This window comes from Phoxinus phoxinus (assembly GCF_949152265.1).
Source record: "Phoxinus phoxinus genome assembly, chromosome: 21".
NCBI lineage: Eukaryota > Metazoa > Chordata > Actinopteri > Cypriniformes > Leuciscidae > Phoxinus > Phoxinus phoxinus.
Window position 1 is genome coordinate 30,258,023 of NC_136896.1, and position 27,902 is coordinate 30,285,924.

The window sequence follows — 27,902 nt, forward strand, 5'->3', positions numbered from 1 at the left end:
GGTGTGTGCTGCGTTAATTTACGTTAAACTGGTCTAACTTAATCGCAAGCGTTAACGTTGACACTTGTTAGCAGTATATACAATAGTTTTTTTTTGCACTTCCTAATTTCCCTACTTGAGAATCCTTGTCCAATGAATGGACGACCTTAGCACACATGTGGTTTTGTTTACAAATTTTGGTTCACTTGCAAAAAGAGCAGTGTGAAAGCGAACCGTACCAAACAACAACAAAAAAATAATTATTTGGTCCGGACCAAAGCAAGTGAACTATCGGACTTTCCTGGTGTGAATACACCCTTAGTCACACTTTTTTTCATAGTTTGGCTGGTCCTGCGACTTATAGTCAGGTGCGACTTATATATAAAAATGAATTCATACTGACTGAGATTAACCAAGAGAAAACATTACCGTCTACAGCCGCGAGAGGGCGCTCTAGTTAGCGGAGTTGTTCAGAAGCGACACCGAGGAAGAACTCAATGGATTCAGTGTTGAGGAATGAGATCGGGAGCTTGGTGAACTTGCTGACCGGTAACTTGTTGGACTCGCTGGCTTATGTTAGTTTAGCCTATTCAGCCTCCCAGGTATATGTTCTTTATGCTAATGTGGAGCTGAATAACTGTTAATGTGTTACGCTAACATACCGGACACCTATTCAGCTGTTGTTCTGTGTGCTGTTGTGGAGCTGAATAACTTGCCTTTAAATGTCTGATCTTGGTCTTGGATTTTGTAAAATAAATAACTAAATAAATGCGACTTATATATGTTTTTTTTCCTCTTCATGACGCATTTTTTGACTGATGCGACTGATGCGACTTATACTCCGGAAAATACGGTAATGCATTGTTAAAATATTTGTAATGCATTAATTATGTCTTGTAATGGACCTCATAATGCATTGCATGAATAATTATAATCAGGGCTTGAAATTAAACTGTTTTGCTCACCATCCACTGTGGCTAGTGTTTTTCCAAAGCTACGAACCACTTGGCATTCTCGTGCCGCTCTATGATTTTTATAATGCATTATACATAAAGGCTTCAAGTAAAGTGCAAACACACATTATAGTCAGCTGAGCATTTTGTGAAAAAGCACTCTGGTCACATGTGAATCAGATTGTTCGTCATTCTGTTGAAAGCAGGACTCTTGGCTGAGATTGAAAGACTTTTCTTATGCATACTTTTTCATTCAATCCTGTCTTTTTTTGAACAAGTATACGTCTGGCTTGACTTCAGATTGTTAAAGCACATTGGCTATTTCTCTCTTCCTTGTCCTCCTGTCTCAGTAAAAAGCCCTCACGTATAACAGTGAATACACAGATGGACATTTTTCCATTGGCATGAAAACAATAACCACACTGTCACAGTAACACAGCCCTGGTTTGCTGCTAGGCAGGTCGTATGCATGTAAATTAGGAAGGTGGAAAAAAATAGCAGCCCAAGAAATGCCTGGAAATTTCCACAGACTTCTTAAAAAATTCCTGTCCTTGTTTTTCCTATAAATTCCATTCCAATTTTTTTCTTCTGGATTAAAAATTTTCTGAATTCTTTTTAGGGTTTTTTATAATAATTTTTCTGGATTCCATTTTAGTTAATAAATTAAAAAGCATGTCTAATTAATGAAAATCATGTTAAAATCTATTTAAAATCACGAAACGTATACAATTTAACAACAATTTATTAAAAGTTTAACAAAAATAAAAAATGTAGGGCCCTATGAAATCCATTTTATTTTTTCCCAAATTTTGTTTTAAAAATGAGGAATAATGCCTTAATTATTTTTAATAATTAAAATCAGGTCTATTTTCTTTCTTCTGACCAAAAGCTACCAAATTGTTTTCCCTCTTTTTAAAAGTTAAAAGTAAAATGCTACAATAGATATTTTTTACCCGTTTGCATGATGTTCCCATTTGACCCAAATTATAGCAATTAACAAATAGCCATATAAGAAAATTAAGGTTAATACAAGAAAAAAAAAATCAAAAAGTGCATTTTTAAATACACCAGTTTTTGTTTTGTTTTTTTCCTCTCTGCATAAAAATGTGTCCATTTACATTAAAAACAGTGCAGTCCAGTAAAGTGTGTTTAACAGTCATTGGTTGAGTTTGACAAGGAAGGCATAATTGTTTTATAGAAATACTTCCTTGCATGATAATAACAAAAGGCATATACATTCTTGAAAAGTTAGCAAGCTCAAAGTGTCCAGCGTAACAGGATTGATCCTGATAGCGATTGAGCAGAAGCATATTCAGTGTAACACTCTCAGAACGGGTTAGAAAATAGCACCAGCCTGTCTAACACACACACACACACACACTCACAGAGAGAGAAAGCTGCTGGCTGTCACATGCGACGTCGATGACACCAGAAACGAATGCTGCCATGGCAACGACGAAATACTCAAGAGAACCAACCAAATGAAATAAGCACGGTGAATGTGCTGGTGGTCAGATGACCACGTCAGACAGATGTCACAGTATTATTATTATTATTGATGGAATCAATAAAAGGCTGCAAAGCAAACAGTGAATCTTTTGGTCTTGTGCAAAATAGTGCAAAATGGGTCACTAGATCAATTTACAACATTATTGATGGCAATATACAGAGTTGAGTTGAGCCGTGACAATAAATAATAAAATAATAATCCACATGTGGAGGTTGTTACCTGTGGCTACGGTACACATTGAGGAGGAGGATGAGGAGAGCGAGGGAATAACAGGCCAGATACGGGCCGCCGAAGAGCCGGGTCAGGCCTCGAGTCCTGTGCTCCCATCTGGCAACCTGAAACACACACACACACATACACACACACACTGCTTTAATGAGGTTCGAGACCCATTCTTTATTATCAGGGGAGATTTGAGGGCAAATTTTTGACCATTGAATCGGAGACCACAACAAATCTAGCAGTCATCTGTGAAAGAAACGTGTACAACTAATGAAAGTCCCATTTTAGTGAGAAAGACTAGAACCTAATATAATATTAAAAGAAAGAAAGCCCTATGATGCAATTATAAAGACTCCTAATGTTGTTTTGGAGTCTCCACCAACAGGTTTACATGCATCCAAGGTCATCAAAACACTTGATTTTTCTCATTATATATTCATTGTAGCATTTGCTCTTTTCTCTCAGTGTCTGAAACGGTTTGATCAAGGATTCAGTCTCTCTAAACCCCGCCTCTCTGAGAGCTGCTCTGCTCTGATTGGTCAGAAGGCACAAAGAAAAAAGTTATAAAGTGCATTCAGGTGGTGCATTTTTAAATACACATCAGTTAAACCTTTATCTGCATAAAATTATCTATTTGTCAGTCTGCTGTGATTAATAATCGACCACTTAAAGTGTGTGTCTGAAACAAAGCGCTCATTATCATATCTGAATCTCAGCTCTTGACACACAGTGATACGAACAGTAACGATGGCGTGGGTTTTACCGTATCAATCTCATCAAAGTGGATTTGCTTTGTCAGCAGAAAACAGCGTCTTCTCCACATGAACAACACACACCAAACTCTTCCAGTCTCAGATACACTACAGTGTTTGGGGGCGGAGCTAAGAGACGCCGTTCAGCCAATCAAGACCAGAGGCTGGCATTATGCAAATGAGGGTTAATGTTTTAATTGTAATTAAATGACACTTATTTTAAAGTGCCCCTGTTATGCTGTTTTTGGATATAACCCTTCATGTGGTGTAATATAACTGGTTGTGAATGTAAAATGTCTGCAAAGATCAAAGATGAATGTAGTTATTGTCTCCTAAAAGAAAGAATTGAAACATTAACCCTACTTGATGTGTAAAGTATTCTGTAGCTATTAGATAATTAAAGGATTACAGTATCATTGCTTTGATATTTCAGTGGGTGAGACAAAACAGTCTTTAACCTTAAATAATTACATCACAGTTTTGCTTATGGGATCCTTTTTTAACATTATAAAGGTCACTTTTCATTATTATCCAGTCCAATTCAGCCACTTTAAATAAGATTATTTTTAAATTGCATGCACACACGCACAACACACACACGCACGCACGCACACACACACAGGCACGCCACACACGCACACAACACACACAACACACACTCATGCACACACACACGCACGCACAACACACTCATGCACACACATGCACACACGCACGCACAACACACTCATGCACACACAACACACTCACGCACACACACACGCACAACACACATGCACGCACACACACACGCACGCACGCACGGACAATACACACACAGGCAGGCCGCACACACAACACACACGCACGCACAACACACACGCACGCACAACACACACACGCACGTACAACACACTCATGCACACACACACGCACGCACGCACAACACACGCACACACTCATGCACACACATGCACACACGCACGCACAACACACTCATGCACACACATGCACACACGCACGCACAACACACTCATGCACACACAACACACTCATGCACACACATGCACACACGCACACACAACACACTCATGCACACACGCACGCACAACACACTCATGCACACACGCACGCACAACACACTCATGCACACACATGCACACACAACACACTCATGCACACACGCACGCACAACACACTCATGCACACACGCACGCACAACACACTCATGCACACACGCACGCACACACACACACGCACGCACACACTCATGCACACACACGCACAACACAACACACACACACTCATGCACACACACGCACACACACACACACGCACGAAGTTTAATATAACCTTAGGTTATCTTGTTTAATTACTGCTAAATATATTTACAATCGTTTGCATATTTTATAAAGAATTGATGCCAAGAATATTCAGCAAATCAGATCAAGTCTCTTAATCATATTCTTTTATGGATCTCTCTCACATTGAAGCGACCTGTCCTCACACAACCCGAGTTTACGTTACTTTTCCAACATGCATAATGTACAAACAACAGCCCGCTTCCAGCTTTTGAAATCATTAATGCCTTTTCCCTTCCCTTCAGGAGCCTCTCCAAACACACGCTGAGGTTCTGTTAGTAATCGTTCTCTCGTCTGTATGGATATTCATAGTCCGTGCCTGTATTGTGGGCTCTTATCTGAATTCGAGCCGCTGAAACTCATAATTAATGAGCAGAGAGTATCTCTCGGTTCAGCCCGGGTCACGGCACCAGCGATTACAGCTGATAAAGTGATCAAGAGTTTCCTGCAGCGCCTAATGAACATCTTCTGAGAGAACGATGACAAGCCAGATGGTGGTTATGTTCTGAAACAGTTCTACTGGCAGATTTAGTAACACACACTTGTTTTGCTTTGCAAATCCTGTAGGTCAATCCGGGTGACTGAGTCTGCTTATTGGGAAGAATGAAAGTTTCTCTCGAATAGCCAACGCTAATGCAGAGACTCATTTTTCACAAGATGGGAATAAATGAGGCAGAACGTGGAATAAAACAGCAATTTGTTCGAGGTGTTTTGCCAAATAATTGAAACCACTGGCTGTAAATCAGCTCAGAAACTTAAGTTCGCAGAGAAAGAGAAGAAATAAAGTAGTTCACTGCAAAAAATTATTTTCTTACTAAGTATTTTTGTCTTGTTTCCAGTCCAAATATCAAACATTTCTTAAATCAAGATGAATTTACTAAAGTAGTAAAATGACGTAAGACATTAAGTCTTGTTTTCTGTGGAAATAAATAAAGATTAAGTGAGTTTTTGTTTAAAAACAAGCTAAATGATCTGCCAATGGGGTAAGAATAATAATCTTGTTTCTATTTGAATTAAGATTATTTTTATTACCCCATTGGCAGATCATTTAGCTTTTTTTTTTTAAGCATCAACTCACTTAATTTTTATTAATTTCGCCGGAAAACAGGACATAATATCTTATGTTGTTTACTCATCTAGTAAATGCATCTTGATTTAAGAATTTTTTTATATTTGGACTGGAAACAAGACAAAAATACTAAGTTCCCATTTTCCATGAATGTCAAGAAACCTCAAAATCTCTTTAATTAATCGTCAACATCAACATTTGTGATATTTATTCCATGAAGCATTTTCAGTTTAAATAATCAACTGGATATTGATGTGAATTTATTTATTATGTTGGACAGTAAAAGATAAGATATTAAATATTATTAAGAAATTATTCATCAACCAAATGACCAGCCAGATTTTGGGGCGGAAAACCCACAGTTGCATTTTGTTTTTATTATTTAATTTAATCATTATTATAATTTAAGGAGTTTTACTTAATCCGTTAATTAGATGTAAATTTCTAATCTGAATGCATGGCTGTTGTAACATCCTTGTTTAAAAATGTAAATTTTTTGAATAATTATGATTTTTTAAAATGTTTTTTAAAGTCTCTTCTGCTCACCAAGGCTGCTTTAATTTGATCAAAAATACAGTAAAACAGAAATATGAATACAATTTCAAGAAATGTTTTCTATGTGGATGCAATTTATTCCAGTGATATAATTTTCAGCATCATTACCCAGTCTTCAGTGTCACATGATCCATCCTTCCAATCAAAAACAAATAAAATCTTTTGACTTTTGACAGGTAGTATATATATATATATATATATATATATATATATATATATTATTTTTATTTTTTTAACAATTATATACTGTAATTTATATATAATTAGTAATTGACTGGGACTCAAACATCAAACTAAATAGCAACTATGATCCAACACCTGGGCAAATGCTTTAGGAAACTATTGTAAACGCTAAGACTGTAAACTGTAGGCAGGACATGATTACTCTGAACGGTCCTTCTGTCCTTTAATGAAAGCGGAGATTTTGGCACAGAGACTTTCCAGAAAAACTTGCACAATTTGTTCGTTTCATAATCTCAATCAAGGGTTTGAGTAACCAAGTGCACTACATCGAAATTATTTGATTACTACTTCTGAAGAACTTATGGATCGCCAGTATGCTTGTTCAATGGACTGAACATCCTGTATATGGAAATCAAAACCAGTGGCAGATGATGATATTAATATGATGATAAAGCATCATTAGGATTCAATTTTGAGCAGTTGGACAGAAATCCATGCAGCGGTGTGTGTGTGTGTGTGTGTGTGTGTGTGTGTGTGTGTGTGTTAGAGTCCAGTCCTCATTAGAAGTGTACTATGCACGCTGGCGCTCGAACAGAACAGAACAGAACATGCAGCGGTGGCATAACTGATGTAAGGACGCCACCATGATTATAAAAGTGTTGCATTATTATTATTATTATTTATGATTATAAAAGTGTTGCTTTGGTCTGCAGAGGGACACTTTTGACCCAATTAACATGAACGTGCTGCTACAGACGTGTGTAGTAATTATAATAGTCAAATTTCTTCCTTCCAGTTTTCAGGCACAAAGACAAAGCTACACATATGAATAATTATAGAAAAATGATGGTATGGTAATTCTATTTTGTGTACATGCACACTGTAAAAAAAAATGTTGTTGGTTTAACTTTAAAAAGTAAGTTACCTGGTTGCCTTAAAATGTTGAGTTGATTGAAATAAATAAAAAATAGTTAATGCAATGAAGGAGATTGGTTTAATCAATAGAAACTCAAAATATTATGTAATCTGAACCCCATTAATTATCTAAATTGATTTGACAAAACATAAAAAGTTGTGATAACAAATAATGAAAATATTTTTCTACAGTGCAGTAGTGGACAAAAGTGATGTCCGGCCTATATTTACCTGAATCCTCGGCAAGACAGACATTTTTACATCATTTTGTATGTATTTTTGACCGTTTAAAGGGTTAAAATTTCACTTGTCTAACTTTAATTAGTGTGTAATGTTGCTGTTTGATCATAAACAACATCTGCAAAGTTACAACGCTCAAAGTTCAGAGCAAAGGGAGATATTTGCTTTTAAAGAAATAGTTTTTTAAGGACTACAACAAACGGCTGGTAGGAACTACACGACATTCCTCCCGGGTTAGTGACATCAGCAACCCTACAATTTACATAAACCCCGCCCCCTGAACACGATTATAGATTATCAAGACAGAATATGCAAATTAATGACTAGAAGATAACTACACATAAGCTTCATAAATTCATCAACTAACCATTCAGTAATGTCTTCTTGAGTCTCTCCATCTTTCTGACTCCGGTTGAACATAAAAGGCTAAAAGTTTTTGAAATGATCAGTGTGTGTGTGTGTGTGTGTGTGTGTGTGTGTGTGTGTGTGTGTGTGAGGTAAAAGGAAACAAGCTGTTGAAGCTCCGCCCCTTGTGCCGGGAGCAGCAGCTTATTTGCATTTAAAGGGACAGACACAAAACAGAGTGTTTTTGCTCACCCTCAAAAAGTGACAATTTTAACATGATATATAAAAATATCTGTGGGGTATTTTGAGCTAAAACTTCACACACACGCTCTGGGGACATCAGAGACTTATTTTACATCTTGTGAAAAGGGCATTATACCCCCCCCCCCCCCTTTAAACACGAGAAGACATGAAAAAGTCAAATTGCTACTCGCAAGCTGTTTGCATATTGATATTTTTGACAACACTAAAACCAACTAGATGGAAAATTTACATGCAATTCAAATACATAAATCTTAAATCTAGGCCTAAACGTGTTGGTCGTAATGGAGCATAACTTCCTCTTACCACACAAACTCAAAAGACGATGGCGAGTTTAACACACATCGCCTGAGATGAATGTGAAAAGATCTCAATCAGTGTAAACACACACAACCTGAAAGGTGAGGCGTCATAAACAGTGGCGTTTTGACACTCTCTTGAACTCCAGTGACGCACGCAACATCCAGCCTGCAGTCTGCAATTACACTGAAAATATCCGTAATTAAAGTCTCGTTACGAGACCATGCTTACGATGACTCACAGCTACATCTTACAGTCTCAAACCAACAAAGATTCACAAGTCTATTAGAGGATTGTTAATTAAATCGGAGAATGACAAGCCCCCCCACGCAGAAACACAAAAATATGAACTAAACCACTTAGGATCCAATTAAGATTCACTAAAAATGGAAACTGAATACCAACAGTGTACATCAAGTAGCTGACAAAATGCTTTAGCGTCCACATGTGCATAATTGCAGATAACATGCGTATTTGTTATATAAGACGATCTGCTGATGCAATGACAAAACTTTTACTTTACTGTCTTTTGGAAGAAAAGTGTATTACAGAAGCTGGCAAACGCTTGTAGTGAGATCATTCGGCTCACAGAATGTCAAGGGAGAAACTGGTGTTATTAAAACTAATTGAAGCGAGTAAAATGGGTCTGCATTACATCTGTGAAAAGTGTTGAGCTTTTCTCAAGCGTCTGTATCTGTGGCAATCTGACATCAGGGTAAATGCGTACTTGATGACCCGTGCATTGGCATCAAATGTCAATGTAACCTGGGGTTTTGTTAATTCTCAGAATAACAGATCACCACTTGAACAAATCGAGCATTTATGGGAGATTTCTGCAGAAAATCTTCATTCTCTCTCACCCTATAATCTTCTGGTCATCTTTCATCATGAATATAAAAGAGTGTCTGAGAGGAAAGCATATTATCGTTTGAGAGATGCACACAGACACTCAGACTGTGCAAACCCGGAACGGACTTTCTTGGTAAAAATGCTAATGGGTTTGGATACTTTCGGACACTTTGAAATGTATTAATGTCATTGTATTAGATACAAAATTGCACATGAAAATAAAAATATTGAAATCAAAATAACATTAACTGAAATAAAACTTAAACTTATTTTAGTTCAGCTAGACGCCAAAGCAATTTTTTATTTAGCTTAACTAGATTTAATAAAAGAACAATACATATATATATATATATATATATATATAATGACTATATTGACATATTTTAGGAAGCTAAGAATTACAAAAAAATTATAATTTTAATAAAAATAAATTCAAAAATAAAAAATAATTCAAAAATAAATATTATCTCAAAGATAATAAAATAAGACTGCAAACAAATTAATGTTTTTTAAGAACTAATTTCAACATTGAAAGAAACATGTGAATCTTAATGACTGAAAAAATAGATAAATAATTGACTGACTGACAGAATAAATAAATAATTTACTGACTAAATAAATATAATTAATAAGTAAATAAATCACTGAATAAATAAAGAAGTAAATAAATCACTGAATAAATAAAGAAGTAAATAAATCACTGAATAAATAGATAACTACCGGTAATCAAATGACTGAATGATTGAATAAATAATTAGATAAATAAATACGTTACTTACTTAGATTTTTATTTTTATAATATTTATTATTATTGATTATTTTGTTATTTTATTGTATAAAATGCAAATATGCAAAAATGCAAATAATAATAGGATTTTTAAGTGTATATTTATACATTTTTCACTCTTTCTTTTGTGAACCGCTTTACACCAATCCATCCATCCATCCATGCCCCTTTCATCCCCTTTTCTCTGTTCCTGACCAGCTTTAAAGGCAGGAGCGTGTGGTCTTTCAGGCCCATCAGGTGGGCCTCTCCTCATCTACAGAACTCGATAAAAACCCTTATGTAACATAATCCTGCTGTCTAATTGGGCACACAGCCTCTCCATCCATCTTCCCTGCTGCTATTCCCATCAAAGGCGCCGGTGAAGCCTTCAGCATTCGGCTTACAACATTCCTGTAAAGGGAACGCAGCAAACACTACAAAATACTGCATTAATATCCCGCTGAGAGCGTCGTCTGATGGAAAACACATCAGCGAAAGCACATGCTTCTTCAACAACACACGCGCTTCAAGTGCTTTACACGACTCTACGTTATGTAATATGCAAAACAAGAGTTAAAAAACACGAGAATGCATGAAATATTAGAACCACATCAGTTATTGATCAATACTTAACCAAATTTCATAGAGAATATTATACTGGTGTTGTGCCTAAATTCACTGAAGAATCATTATTTTCAGGAAAAATTGCCAAAAAATATTTATTCATTTTTTTTATTAAATACAGGTGAAACTCGAAAAATTTTAATATGGTGCAAAAGTTCATTTATATCAGTAATTACACTTAAAAGGTGAAACTAATATATTATATAGGGATGCATCGATCCGATATTCAGTATCGGGATCGGCTCCGATACTGCCATTTTTGCCGGATCGGGTATCGGTCAGACGAGGCAGATCCAAATCCGATATTGTGCGTTAGTGCGTATACTATTCTGTGCTATTGTTAAGCCCCACAAAAGGGACAAACGCATTATAAAGCATCATAAAGTTGTCGTGCACTATATTATAAGTGTTCTGAAGCCATTATATAGTATAATGTGAGATAGAAATTAATATTTAAGTCATTAAATTCAAGATCACGTACACTCTTCCCTCCGCTGCGGCTGTCAGTCATTCTCCATCCAGCATCAAACTGCGCGTCGCGTTCGGTACGACAGTCAACACGATGAAAAACTCTCTCCAAGATGATTCAAAGTTACTATAATTATACTTGATCTGTAGATAAAGGTCTATGGTTTTGCATTAAACAACTTTATCTTGCCGGACTTTATTGCTGTACCTTAACTACTTTCTACCGGGTGTCTCTCACAACACTGGAGTCAGAGCATTATAATTGTTCTTCACGCGCACAGTAACTGACATTTAAAACTTTTAAAAGAAAATGCTCAATAAACTATTGCATAGATAGATAGATACTGTATAATACACTACGCATCAATATGTCTTTCCTTTGTGATTTGAACTTTTGAATGCGGACTCGAAGCGCAGCGCGCTGTGACTCGTGTTGCTTCAAGCGCATCATTCTGCGCTCGCGATGCGCATAAGCGCTGTGTGCCGCACTGTATTGGGGCCTTTCATATCATAATTCAGCGACGCAATGAACGATTATTAATAGCCTTTTTAGTTCTGTCCTATATATCATATGTTGCTGCCTCATTAAACCGCTGTGCTATACATTTAAAACATGTCTCAATTTTATAGTAGGCCTAGGCTATATAAAATAATTTATCTTTTTGATTTTTGTTATCTTGTTTTTCATTATTGTATTTTACAACAATACAAAGAGCAATGTGTAATGTTTTACCAAATTTAGTGTTACACTTATTGTCTAATATTTGTTCCCCACTAAATGTTTTTTCATGTTCAGATTTAATACAATTATTGTGCACTTGTGATTTTTTCTAGACTAAATTTTACTGCTAAATTAACCACTAATCTAGTTTATAATAGCATTTTTGTCACAAATTATGATCATATTTTTCTTTATAATGAAGTTGTCTGTATTAAGTAGATTGTGTTTAACACACAAAACTGTGATTATCAGTTCATAGAGTTATAGAAATTCTACTTGATTAAAAAGAAAAAACTGTGCTGGTATCGGATTGGTATCGGTATCGGTCGATACTCAGAATGTCTGGTATCGGATCGGATCGGATCGATTCTGAAAAAATGGTATCGTTGCATCCCTAATATTATATAGACTCATTACATGCAAAGTAAGATATTTCAAGCCTTTATTTGTTATAATTTTGATGCTTATGGCTTACAGCTTATGAAAACCTTTTCACAATATTCTACTTTTGAATTTGGGGTTTTCATAAGCTGTAAGATTGCTCATGACAATCATGCGATTAATCGCGAGATCACTCATGACAATCATGTGATTAATCGTGAGATCACTCATGACAATCATGCTATTAATCGCGAGATCACTCATGACAATCATGTGATTAATCGTGAGATCACTCATGGCAATCATGTGATTAATCGTGAGATCACTCATGACAATCATGTGATTAATCGTGAGATCACTCATGACAATCATGTGATTAATCGTGAGATCACTCATGACAATCATGCTATTAATCGTGAGATCACTCATGACAATCATGTGATTAATCGCGAGATCACTCATGACAATCATGTGATTAATCGCGAGATCACTCATGACAATCATGTGATTAATCGTGAGATCACTCATGACAATCATGTGATTAATCGTGAGATCACTCATGACAATCATGTGATTAATCGTGGGATCACTCATGACAATCATGTGATTAATCGTGAGATCACTCATGACAATCATGCGATTAATCGCGAGATCACTCATGACAATCATGTGATTAATCGCGAGATCACTCATGACAATCATGCTATTAATCGCGAGATCACTCATGACAATCATGTGATTAATCGTGAGATCACTCATGGCAATCATGTGATTAATCGTGAGATCACTTATGGCAATCATGTGATTAATCGTGAGATCACTCATGACAATCATGCTATTAATCGTGAGATCACTCATGACAATCATGTGATTAATCGTGAGATCACTCATGACAATCATGTGATTAATCGCGAGATCACTCATGACAATCATGTGATTAATCGTGAGATCACTCATGACAATCATGTGATTAATCGTGGGATCACTCATGATAATCATGTGATTAATCGTGAGATCACTCATGTGATTAATCGTGGGATCACTCATGACAATCATGCTATTAATCATGAGATCACTCATGACAATCATGTGATTAATCGTGGGATCACTCATGACAATCATGCTATTAATCGTGAGATCACTCATGACAATCATGCTATTAATCGTGAGATCACTCATGTGATTAATCGTGAGATCACTCATGACAATCATGTGATTAATCACGAGATCACTCATGACAATCATGTGATTAATCGCGAGATCACTCATGACAATCATGTGATTAATCACGAGATCACTCATGACAATCATGTGATTACTCGCGAGATCACTCATAACAATCATGCTATTAATCGCGATTACATTTTTTAATCGATTGACAGCCCTAATATAAATGTAAAACGCAGACAACAGATGAAAAATTAGAGGAACAAAAACTACCCACATTATAATATAAAGACAACTTAAAGAAGCTGGTGCAGTTTCTGACTCGCATGCATTTTAGGGTTAAAAAAAGTGCATGATTTGTTCTTGTGCACATGAAAAGTGCATGAATAGTTCTTGTGTTGAATGATAATGGCGCAAATGAAGCACTATGTCATACTGTAGATCAAAATTGCTGATAAATGTTGCATGTGATGCATAAGAACACAAGCAGAATGGCCACACACACACACACACACACACACACACACACACACACACGGCCAAGGCTTTTTAGGTCAACAAGTACAAACACAAAGGCTTTATCACACATACTGGGATAACCTTATGATATGAGAGATTTCACTGGAGGCAAATGTGCTTAATATTATAAAAATATAAATAAGTTAAATTTGTCTCTTGCTGAATTTTTGGTTTTATAAACCAACTTAGGAAGAGACTGGTAACACTTTACAATAATGTGTGTTAACATTAGTAAATGCAACAGTTGTTAAATGCATGGATTAATACTAAACTACTATTAAACGCAATACAATATTATTGTTGGTTCATGATAATGCATTACGATAACTAATGCACTAATGTCAACAAACCTTATTGTATAGTGTAACAAGTGGAATGAAGTTAACATGCAGAGATCTTTTGTTTAATACTGTATTTTACGTCAATACAACAAAAATTATCATCATGTGAATCTTTGGATTCAGTTCGACCATCTTAAACTCAAAGATTTCTCACATCTTCTTGACCGCCTAAAGTCCGCAAGGCTTTTTCTACAGTTGTCGTGTTGTCCGTGCGCATAAACAGCTGACGATGTGTCACACACACAGCATGTGATAGGGTTAATACACACTTCTGCCAGAGAGATTTCACTCTGTGTTTTCCTCTAGTGAGTTGACAGACAGGAAGACTCCAGTGGGCTTACTTTAAAATCTTGTTATCAATTATAATTTTGAAGATCAAGAACACATGGCGGAATAAAAGAGCAGATGCGCTCGTGGAGAGAGACGAAAGTGTGATAGTCAAGTAACCTTCATTTATACAGCGCTTTTAACATTAAAGATTGTTTCAAAGCAGCTTTACAGCGATAATAGGAAATTAAACAGCAGCTCTAAAATAAAGTTATTGTCCAGCTAAAGTTAGTTTTTGATTGATTCACATCCGTTGCAAAGATCATTAGTTATTAACTTAGGGACCGCTTACACGACACCGTTTAACTGAAAACACAAAACTTGTAATGTGTTCTGGCCGTTCATTTGCAAAAACAACAGTGTTTGGAGAATGCAAACCTTGTAATAAAATGCAAGTTTTGAAAAACGTTATCATCTCCGTGTAAACTTCAAAAACGTGAATCTGTGAAAACGGTGACGGCGTGCATATGCACAGTACGTGTTTCGTCTATAGATATGCGTAATAGTACTACAGAAACTCAACTTCTCATGTACTCGCTGAAGTGTTTTTTACATTGCAAACCCTAACATTGCAAAAACGCTTGTGCGAATCGTGTTCATCCAAATCTCTGCCTTTCTCACACAGAACAACCTCCTGGACAGCAAACAGTCTGGCTTCATAAAACAGCCACTCAACCTGCTGTACTCTTGGGTTTTGAAGCTCTGCACCAGTGGTTCAAGTCTTACCTCTCAGTAAAGCCCCTTTCACACAGCGCGTTGGTCCTGGGAAATTGCCTTCTGTGTGAACGCAAACAAACACGTCCCGGGATCGATCCCGGGTTAGGGACCTAGTAACATTGCCGGGATCATTCCCGGAACGCGCCCTGTGTGAACAAAAGCCAGGATCAATGCCGTAAGGGGTGTGTCGTAGTGATGACGCACGTGCCATCGCGTGACTCTGTTGCTCTTAGAAGCAAGTTTGTGTTCGTCATCAGCAAAGAAAGAACTAAAAAATGTCTGCAAACTGGAACGAAGCTTCCTATCCGCGCTGAAGCTGAGAGCGCTCGCCAGCTCTGTGGAGCGGTACGCGATGCGTTAGTGTACATGTTCTCGATGCGTACGTTACACGTCTCATCCTGGCGTCACGTGTCTTTACGGGATCTTACCGGGATGTGTGTGAACGCACTCACAGATCCCGGAAAATCACTGGCAGTGTGAATGAACCAAAATCAAATCCCGGGTCACATTATCCGTGTATTTTCCGGAATCTCTGTGTGAAAGGGCCTTAGGTCTTTTAGGGTGTCATACAGGGGACAAGTGTCTTATGCCTGGATCAGATTACACAATTTTAGCCCGATTTTGGCACGATGCGTTTGGCGTAGGGTGTCGTGGGGATTCGTAAATAACAACCAGCGTCGGGATGCAAGATTCGTTCGTTTCATCCCGTATAGTGTGTGTCATAGTGGGCGACAACCGACCCGCGTCTGCGATGCTTAACGGCATCACCATAAAAAGACTAGCATGTTTAATTTCCACGACGGGTTCCGTCATGAGTGAGTGTGTGTGTGTGAGTGTGTGCACGCGAGTGAGTGAGCGAGCGAGAGTGTGTGTGTGTGTGAGAGTGAGTGTGTGCGCGAGTGTGTGTGTGAGTGAGTGAGCGAGAGTGTGTGAGTGAGCGAGTATATATATATTAGAAATTTTCCACAAATGTCTGGAAATTGCGACCACATATTCATAAACCTATAAGAGCACTGATATCAGCGTCACTCATCATCGGCCAGCTGTCCCTGGAATCACTGTAAGCCAGAAATGTTTCATTTATTCACATATTCAGAGCAGAGCTCTCATTTATTCTTCTTCTGTGAGGCAATCAGTGGCTCTTCATCAACATTCAGTCATTTAAGGTCAGCACTGATCTCATCGTTTTGTTATTTGTTGTTTTTTTGTAGTAAGCTAGTCTTTCAAAATGTTTTATTAACTCTTTAAAGACTGCATGAAATTACTTGATGAGCACATGTGTGGATGTAGGTCCTATTAGAAAAATAGACATTGATGAATGACACATATCAGACGCCTCTGCGATTTTGTTCTGTGCTGATGGCCTAAAATAAATTAGAGAGCTGTGATGTTCAAGTGTTCATATAAAGATGCATGATTTTGGGGGCAAATATCTAACTGTGATTTTTCTGTTAAAACTTAAAGGTTGGGTAGGTAAGAATTGTCTAAAGAACTTTTTTTCAAATTGGCTTAAGCTGTCTTTATATACCAATACATAATTAAAATGTAAGTACTTTGAAAAAGAGAGTATAAAAACTGAGTGACTCTAGTGTATTTAATCTTCAAAAAACACAGCTCATTAATTCCTACCGGGACGAAACAAGTGATTGGCTTGCGCGACTGTCACTCTCCGTCGCCATGACTACCGCCGCTATTACTGGCTCTGCCCACGTGCGCGCAGTCGCGCACCCGTTTTTAGGTGGGAGTGAATGGAATTAATGAGCTGTGTTTATTGAAGATTAAATACACTAGTCACTCAGTTTTTTATACTCTCTATTTCAGAGTACTTGCATTTTAATTATGTATTGGTATATAAAGACGGTTTAAACAAATTTGAATAAAAGTTTTTTTTTAGACAATTCTGACCTACCCTACCTTTAAATGCGCTTTAAAATGTGATTAAAAAACATTCCAGGTTTGCTCTGCTTGTTCGTAGGAATGCACAAGTTGGCCAGAATTTTATGCCAGTCTTAATTTATTCATTTTCAAATGTTAAATCAGAAAACTTTTATTTTGGAGAACCAAGGGGAGCTTTTCTTAAACTTAAAAAAGTAAGTTACCTGGTTACGAAAAAATTTATTCTTTAATACAAAGGAGGAGTTTGGTTTAATCAACAGAATCTCAAAATATTACGTTATCTGAACCACATTAATTATGCAAATTGATTTGACAAAAGAAAAAAAGTGATAACAAATAATGAAAATATGAGCTGCTCACATGTAAATGAACACAGTGCCGCGCTTCACTCTGAAACACACAATTAGGGCTGTAATCAACTAAAGAAAATCTTGGTCGACTGAAGTCCTGAAATTTTCGACTAAAAATTACGTTAGGAAAAAAAGTGTTAAATTAATTAGCTGCGCACTGTGCACAGTAATTGGTAGCTTTGTTGTCCGCCCAAATTAATTATAAATAGACATAAAAAACTAGTAGGCTATTTGCAGTATATTAAATTGTTTTTTGACCTAATTATTTTGCACTGAAATGAGTCTGATACACGAGTCTGTCGCCTCTGACAGCGTTACGTCACGCGCACCTGCGCAATATCATCATAGCCTATGATTTCCGAAAATAGTACTATGTTGTCAACTAGTGATATCATCACAAGAACTTTTGAGGAATATGCAACATAATTTATACAATTGTTTTTGTCATATGTATTATAATAACTGAGAGACACGCACAGAGCGAGGCTGAACACAGGAGCGCAGCTTCGCGGCTGAGACACGGATAGACTATTAACTTAAAGCTTTTACTCTTAAACACAAAAGGCGCATCCACTTTAATAAAAAAAATAACATTTATTAAACAAACCAGATCAAGAGCAGAAATGAAATAAAGTGCATAACTGAAAATAAGCACAAAGCTCAAAACTAATACAAACAGTGGGCACAGGCACAGCGCATTATAGGCTCCAAATAAAAAATAAAACGGGGCAACCTAACGCAGGCAAGTTAGCTTACCATTTGTATGTGATATGACATGTTTGTAAAGCACCTAAAAGCTTTCACAAAGAACCGGCAAAAGTAATGATTATGAATATGTCAAATATAGCATGGAGACATTTTAATTGTTTATTAATAAAAAAGTGTTTTCTGTGTCGGCTGCAGAGATGAAGTTGACGATGCTGACTCGCGATAGTCGCAGTCGTAAACGCGCCGGAGAGAAATGCACATTTCATACGGATTACATAGTTTTCTTTCGTTTTTAATAGTTCTGTTTAAAAGTCTGATTCAAGCGTTCTGTAGATAATAGATATATTTCTCAGGTCTGTGAGGCAAGTAGGCTGTGCTGAGTTTCGGTTCATTTATGAGACGAGCTCCAGTTCATGCGCCGGCACCTCCGTGCGTGATATCTATTATCTGCTTTACTTATTATTTATAAAATCCAGGCAATTGGTTGATGAAACATTGATTAAAATTAAGATACAATTAATACAAAACGAAATTCACTTTAAAGAATGGCTTTGTGCTTTCTGATAGGGTCTCTGTGAAAGTTTTAAAGCAGTCTTTTAGAGACGAACTAAGAGCGGTCCCGTCCATAACCGAGAACTGTCACGTCCGTAACATTGTTTTGTTCCTCCTAAATGCGAACACGAAAAATAAAATAAAATAAATATTTTATGTTCTTTGGAAAGCATAGTAGCTTGGAGAGCTTACATTAGTAAGCGACATCGTCTTTCAAAACATTATCTGCGCGAAAGAAAAATAATGCGTCATTGTACCCAGCACTTCTGAAAATGCACTTCTGAATGCGTCTCTGTCCCCAGCACATTTCAAACCAAACTGACGCCCATGGGTGCTCTGAAAACACCCCCATTAGCAATTAGTGCTTTCCACCTGATGAAATGAACACGGCAAAAAATCGACCAATCAGAATTTTGGTTGAGCCAAAACGTATCGACCAATAATCGACTGGGAGATTACAGCCCTACACACAATGCATTTATTTATTTAAATCACAGCCTTTGGGATGATAATCCCACTACGCCATATTATGGCTGTCAAATTAAAATTCGAATTAATCGAATTAAAATAAAAATCCACATTCTTATGCAAAAAGGTGCATTCGAATTTTAGGTGTGTGTCATGCGGCCTTTTCAGATTAAATGCAGCCCTAATAAGGATCCTTAGAAATCCACTTACAATTTTATACAGTACAGTACAGTACAGATGATATATTCTTTTTTAAATCCCTTTCACTTAAATTTATCCAAATTTATCCCAAAAACGAGATTTTCCAAGCGTCTCTTCCATGACGCAGTCGCATGCCCGTGTTAGTTTGATTCAGGCTGAAGTTTGGAAGAAAATGCATCCAAAAATGGCAAGCTCTTCACATCGACTGATGACGGCATCCAAGAAATCAATTATGCCTCCATCAGACAAATAAAGAGGAGTAAAGTGCCAATTAAAACTTCATGCCGCTGGCTGGCCATGATTTTTACCATAGAGAAGGGAATAGAATGGAAAATATGAAGCTAAATATAGACGCCATAGTTAGAAGTAAAATCTGACTCACTCACTGAAATGCAAATATATATACAGTATTATATACACTGCCGTTCAAAAGCTTGGGTTGATTTTTAATGTTTTTAAAAGAAGTTTCTTCTGCTCACCAAGGTTACCGTTTTTTTATTTTTTATTTTTTTTATCAAATAAATGCAATGTTGTGAAATATTATTTTAATTTAAAATAACTGTTTTCTATGTGAATATACAGTAAAGTGTAATTTATTCCTGAGATCAAAGCTGGATTTTCAGCATCATTACTCCAGTCTTCAGGTTCACATGATCCTTCAGAAATCAGTATGATATTATTATTTATCAATATTGAAATCAGTGATGTAAAAAAAAAAAAAAAAACTGGATTCTTTGATGAATAAAAAGTTCAAAAGAACAGCATTTATCTGAAATAGAAAGCTTTTGTGACATTATTATACACCACCATTTAAAAGTTTGGAGTCAATACTTTTATTCAGTACACTGTAAAAAAAAATTACATCCCCAAGTCAAAATTTTCTAGTGACTGGTCTCATCTAAATTTTTCAATTAATCTGACATATTATTTCTCATTGAGCCAATGTTAACAGACTATTGTATGGAAGTAAAATAATGCCAAATGTTTTTGAAACAAAAAGCCTGTTGAATTGCACTACTTGAAAAAAATATGCATTGCATTAACCATGCTTGCATTTTAATGCATTGTATTTTAGGACTTGCATTTTTTTATTGCCTCAAATTCAACATGGTTGAATATTTAAGCTGTGAATATTTCAATTCAAAACATTTCAAACACATTTTCATTATTAAAAATTCAATAATCCATATTCACCTTTCATATTTCAATTCCAAAATATTCAAACGGTTTAAAAATACAACCTTTAATATTCAACAGGGAATTTTCAGTCCATTTTATTTCGCTTTAAAAATTCGCTTCCTCAAATTCAGTGGTTAAAATTCGACAGTAAATTCAACATTGACATCCAGGAACTGCAGGAAAAGCAGTAGATTACCGAGCATAATCTCCACCTGCTGTTATTCGGCCTCACCAGCAGGGGGCGCACGCGCGTGTTGTTGACGAAGACGAGAGCAACAGTTCATTCATAAAAACCCGTTTATAGAAATGTAAGTGTATTTGTGATTATTACGAGTGCTGTTTTTACAGCTGAGATTATAATGTTATTCCCCCAATGCTGATGTACAGATCAAATGTTACATTTGAAGTAGACATATATTTCTCTTGGTTGTTTAGTTGCCTTAACATTATATCACTGTGATGCGCTGCAGTAGCCTAGTGTTTCCCTCAATACTTCAGGGTTGCTGGACATATAAAACGCTTAACGTATAGCTTAATGGACTAATAGTGATATAAAAGAGCAAACTCGCACTTTATTGAGAAGGCTGTATAGGTACTATATGGCTACGGGCAGCAGACTAAAGATGAACTTAACGCGCAAGGTTTCACGCCAAGTTTCCCTGTGATATATGGCATAAAGTTGGCTTGACATTAGACATTCGCACATTTAGGGACCGTCTCTAAAGTTACACACGACATTGGTACACACGTTTCTAACTTCAATAGCATTGGGAGAGAATGACTTACAGAAAACTGGTAGGTCAGGCATGATACACATGCACACCTTTTATATTTTTGATAAGTTGAAGTTTGCTATTGAAGTTAGAAACGTGTGTAATGTTGAATGTAATTTTAGAGACGGTCCCTAAATGTGCGAAAGTCCAATGTCAAGCCAACTTTATGCAAGTATCCATATGCATAATGCGGGTGGGATATGTCCCACCTCGCAGCACGGATGTACAAACAGCCGAAATAAAACAACTCCAGTTAACCAGCAGAGCATTAATTTAGTTCGTTTGTTAAACAAGAGGCGATCTAGCGCTGAAATGTGTATGAATCAAGTGCTCATTGCCACTGCGATCAGTGGTGCGGATAGAGTATGTGGCTCGCGAACAACTCTTCACTCAGACGCGCTTCAATCAGTTGCGGAGAGGATCTCGTTCCGGTGAAATCACAAAACAAACTGCACACAAAGTGTCCCAGCTTGATATACAACCACTGATAAACATAATCGGTTTTGATGAGGAAAAAAAAACTATGCGGTACGAGTGCGGATTCGAACCCAGAACTTCTGACCCTCATGGCTAAAGTTCTACCACTCGACCATTAAAGTCGCCTACATTTGTATTTTAAGTTGGATCTATTCATGTAAAAATTCCATAGGAAAATTCTCGGCACTGACAACATATTAGATCTCATTAAACGACAAATGAAACCCAATGTAGACCTAGGCCACTATATTTTTGATAGCTGGACATCGTAATGTTACGCCCTTTTCACACATACTCCGTTTGCAGTGCGTTTGCGGTGCGTATTTTTTTCCGTACCCATGTTAACAGGTTAGAGCTTTCACACTGCACATGGATGCGGTCCGGCAATCCGTTCCAGTTGCGGTGCGTATACAGCAGTGCAGCGATCGTTTACGCACAGAGTCTATTTTCTGCTGTGCTGCACCGCACTGCAGCGTAGGCCTATTGTTCACATTGAAATAAATATAGATTGACAAGAAACTGTAATAATTTGATCATAGCTACTCATAATTACAGTTAATGTGTTCTACATTTACTAAATTACAGGATCAAGAAATTAAAAACGTTTTAAACGAGAATATAAATATATATTATTGCTGCATGTTGTTCTATTTAAACATGAATATGTAGGCCTACTGTGTTGCCCTTTTTATTTATTTTGTTTATCGTCACATTCAACCTTCATGTCATGCGAATTTATTAAATGTAAATGAACATCTGAATATGTAGTTGTAGCCTATATGAATTCATAAGTAAATCATATTATATTAGGGGTGGGAATCTTTTACCATCTCACGATTCGATTCGATTCCGATTCTTGAGGCCACGATTCGATTCAAAATCGATTTTCGATTCAAAAAGATTTTCGATTCAAAACGATTCGATTCGATTTTATCCATAATGATTTCTAATCGGGTTTCTGATCATGATCTACTCTCATCTGCTTTGCTATACAGAATGACAAACGGAGACTTTAAAGTGTCTTTTTCACATTTATTAAGTTCAATTCTCAGGGAAGTGCCTTTTATCAAAAACATGTTCTCAATTGCTACTCATTAGTATCTAGCTATAAAATAAGTTGGAACAAAACAAAAGTGCTTCTTCATAATACAAAATGGTTGAAAATAGATGCAGTTTACCACAAATATCATGTAGAACACAACCGGTGAAGACAAAAAAACATCTATATTTCTCAGTCAGACTCAGTAACTTAAAGAATAACAAGTTATGAAAATAAAGTGCTTCTTTCAAAATGAATAATAGTCCTACCCCTAAGCTACCTGGCGATGAAGCAGCGATAGACCGAGTTTTTTTTTTTTTTTTTGCCCTCTCGGAGTTGGCAGGGAGTTTCGTGAAGCACTGCAGTGTGTGTTGGTCTGCAGCTGGCGGCTGACTGTACGTTCACACCGCCGCCGACTTGAGCTGCAAAAAAGCTATGGCCGCCCTGTCAAGGACGCTTGTCAAAAAGTACGGGGAATCTTGTTGACGCTTTGGCCGCTCTGACGTAGCAGCATTCACAATGAAATGTAAACAGAAAAAACAAGCAATGCATTCGGCAGTTTAGGATATCGCACAAGATTTGTCAACACAGAAACAATTTCATCACTGGAGAGTTTTTTTCCCGACAACATCGTATTAATTGATTTTGATTCATATGCGCGAGGGAGAGAGAGAGAGCAGACAGCGCTCGGCTCGGGTGAGTGCGCGCGCGCGGCCGGCTCTCTCTCTCTGCTCGTTCTTATGCCCTGTCAAGCGCGCCCTGTTAAACTGACAGGACTTAAAACACATGCAAATGGTAGGAACGAAAGATCTCCCTCTCATCCATTTGCTTCCTTTTTGTTTTAGTGATTTGCCGCTCACGTCCCGTTACAAAAATGGAGGCGAACAGCCAGCTGATTTTATTTATTTATTAAATCGATTCTTGGACATTTCAGATCGATTCTGAATCGTTGCCAATGAGAATCTAGATTCTTCTGTGAATCGATTTTTTTGGCACACCCCTATATTATATAGTTTTATTTTTGAATATAAAGTTAAACAGGGTGTAATTATAAGTTTGTTATGGTTATGTAGGCTAGTTATAATTAATTTTGACTATGTAATTGTAAATCAAAATGTTTAACTTTTTGGTGCTACAGCCAGCCTTATTTATAGCAGAGGATACTCGTTTTAATGTAGTGGCATGTGCTAACAATAATTATTATATCAAATGTTAATTTCCAAAAAGGTCCTTTGTCTTCTGGGGGCTAGCCCTCTCCCGGTTCTTATTTTTTTTCAGTCTTAAAATATGCATTTATAATCAGTATTTATACATTTGTATTCTAATTTAAAAAATTTGTGTATTATATCTTAGCAACAGATATAGCGTGATAGCTTTTCTTCTGTCAACAACTCGAACTAAAACAAAGAATCACAATGATTAAAATTAATTTCATACTGTTGTAATGTCTGTAACAATGTCAAAGTTAAAGTTTGGTTTTAAAATCAAAATTACTTAGCCTACCCATTTTTTATTTTGTGACACAGAAACTACGTATCTCTGCAAACGCGCTCTGCAAACGCAGCATATGTGAAAGCACTATAGCGCGTGCTGCTCCAGTAGGCTACCGCACACGCACTGCAACACGCACCGCAAACGCACTGCAAACGGAGTATGTGTGAAACGGGCGTTACTGTACACATCTGATTTATGATTTATTATTGTATTAGCAAAACACACACACAAACAAACTGCGTGAAACTTTGCGCGTTAAATTCATATGATTCTGAGTCCGTCTGCTGCCCGTAACCACATAGTAGGCCTACTTACAGCCTAAAGTGCGAGTTTGGTCTTTTATATCTACTAGTCCACGCTACGTTGAGCGTTTTATATGTCCAGCAACCCTGAAGTATTGAGGGAAACACTAGGCTACTGCAGCGCATCACAGTGATATAATGTTAAGGCAACTAAACAACCAAGAGAAATATATGTCTACTTCAAATGTAACATTTGATCTGTACATCAGCATTGGGGGAATAACATTATAATCTCAGCTGTAAAAACAGCACTCGTAATAATCACAAATACACTTACATTTCTATAAACGGGTTTTTATGAATGAACTGTTGCTCTCGTCTTCGTCAACAACACGCGCGTGCGCCCCCTGCTGGTGAGGCCGAATAACAGCAGGTGGAGATTATGCTCGGTAATCTACTGCTTTTCCTGCAGTTCCTGGACGTCAATGTTGAATTTACTGTCGAATTTTAACCACTGAATTTGAGGAAGCGAATTTTTAAAGCGAAATAAAATGGACTGAAAATTCCCTGTTGAATATTAAAGGTTGTATTTTTAAACCGTTTGAATATTTTGGAATTGAAATATGAAAGGTGAATATGGATTATTGAATTTTTAATAATGAAAATGTGTTTGAAATGTTTTGAATTGAAATATTCACAGCTTAAATATTCAACCATGTTGAATTTGAGGCAATAAAAAAATGCAAGTCCTAAAATACAATGCATTAAAATGCAAGCATGGTTAATGCAATGCATATTTTTTTCAAGTAGTGCAATTCAACAGGCTTTTTGTTTCAAAAACATTTGGCATTATTTTACTTCCATACTATTGCAACAATTAATTCAATTTATTTTACAGAATTTCACTTGGGCCAATTAAAAAATTTAGATGTGACCAGTCACTAGAATATTTTGACTTGGAGAGGTTACATTATTATTTTTAACAGTGTAAGGATGCTTTAAATTGATCAAAAGTTACAGTAAACACATTTATACTGTTACAAAATAACTTTCTATTAATCAAAGATGAATCCTGAAAAAAGGGGTACACAACTGTTTTCAACATTGATAATAATGATAAATGTTTCTTGAGCATCAAATCATCATATTATACTGATTTCTGAAGGATCATGTGACACTGAAGACTGGAGTAATGATGCTGAAAATTCAGCTTTGATCACAGGAATAAATTACACTTTACTGTATATTCATATAGAAAACAGTTATTTTAAATTCTAATAATATTTAACAATATTACTGTTTTTTGTTTTGTTTTTTTATCAAATAAATGCAGCCTTGGAGAAAATAAGAGACTTTTAACTTTTGAATATATACAGTATACTAATATATATATAGTATTACTGTATATTCAGAAGTTAAAAGATCTCTGTATGTTTCTAGTACAGCCAGACTTCCTAATGACTCATTATTTCTCAAACGAGATCGAGTCCCCGTGAGAAACACAGCAGAGATCACGATACACACCGCGAGCGTTTCGAGACCACAGAGCTGCCAAGACTGAGGAAAGATGCCATACTGGATCGTGTAGGACGTTACTATTACAGGCACACGTCGTATTTCAGGACTCTCACACCAGAGCTTTAGGTGTACACACACACACACACACACGCTTGACGTCAGAGTTTTCCTGGTTGTGTGAAAGCGTCTGCTTGAGAAGATGCTGTGATATTATTCATTTTCACATCAGCAACTGTGAACAATTGAAATGTTTCACTTGCAGCTTACATACACTTTAAGAAGCCAATAATTCACATTGAAAATGTAATCATACAATAAAATGTAGTGACAAATATTGCACGGGGATTGAATCACGTGTCTACTTTAAACTTTTTTGGTTTACTATTTTTAAGTCCACTTCCCAACAACACTTTTTTTTTTTTTACATTTTCTTTATTAAGAATTTTCTGAATCATACAATGAAATATACAACGAAAAGTTTTAAACAAATATTTTTAAATATATATATTTTTTCTTTATGGTTTAATTTTTTTAGTCCACTTTCCAATAACACTGCTTTTGTATAATTTTATACACTGTATTATTAATTTTACAATTATTATTATTATTATTATTTTTATCAAATGTTAAATTTTCTTTGTAAAGAAATTTTGGAACAATAAAATCTACAATAAAAAAAAAATCTAAAATTAAAATCTAAAAATCCAAAAGATACAACGAAAAGTTTGTACGAAAAGCTGCTGGATTTTCAGCGCCACTGCAAAATCTTCACATGATCAGTAATATTCAGGGGGGCAGTGTTCCGAAAGACATTGAAGCCGACCTGGGCGCCGCCATTGGCTAGCGGACCCCCACCTGCTGTTAGCATTCCATTGACTCCCATTCATTTTGGCGTCACTTTGACAGCGAATAACTTTACATCTGAGGCGTTTAAAGACACCGTTTGTCCATTGTTTATTTCTAAAGAAACACGAAAATGTATAAAAGGCTCCATTACCTTGTATCTTACGTTATGGCCCCGTAGAAGCAGTTTTTGTAAAAATAGGCTAACGATTGCGTCATATCCGCGCGACTCTGTCGCACAAGTCGAAAAATTACCGTATGGACAGGCAGAGAAGCTCACAAGCAATTGGGAGGACGTGGAGGTATAAAGTCAAGGGAGAAGCCCATAGAGAGTGATAAAGTTGCTCCTGCTGCTAGCTCATGGACAGCTAATGCTCACGCTCTCCGTCTCTGAGAGATTCGGAAGGGAATGATTCAGATTTCTCTCGGCACAGCTACTAGAAGACCTACAGGTTGCTCACGTCACATCTACGTCGTCAAGCTCAGTTTGAGCCTGCGCAGTTCGCCTTGCGATCAGGAAGTGAGTGCTTCTAATTTACTTCATTTCTCTCCGTTGAAACCTATGGGGTCGCTGTGTCCAGTTTATTTACTGTCTATGGTAATATTACGACATTCACGTAACGTTACACTGTAAAAGCACAACAGTAAAAGTGGACGC

At 36.6% G+C, this 27,902-nt stretch overlaps 1 protein-coding gene across 6 annotated transcripts in view; it reads right to left on the reverse strand.

Annotated features, from left to right (window-relative positions):
- Window positions 1-27,902, reverse strand: part of pemt (phosphatidylethanolamine N-methyltransferase) — a 99,647-nt gene that overhangs the window by 54,240 nt on the left and 17,505 nt on the right. For all 6 annotated transcript variants that reach the window (XR_013795737.1, XM_079595808.1, XM_079595807.1 and 3 more), the window contains one exon: window positions 2,662-2,777. Coding sequence is in view for 5 of the 6 variants with exons in the window: in XM_079595808.1 (XP_079451934.1) it covers window positions 2,662-2,777 (116 nt within the window). In the remaining variant the exon portion in view is untranslated. The remainder of the gene's footprint in view (window positions 1-2,661; window positions 2,778-27,902) is intronic.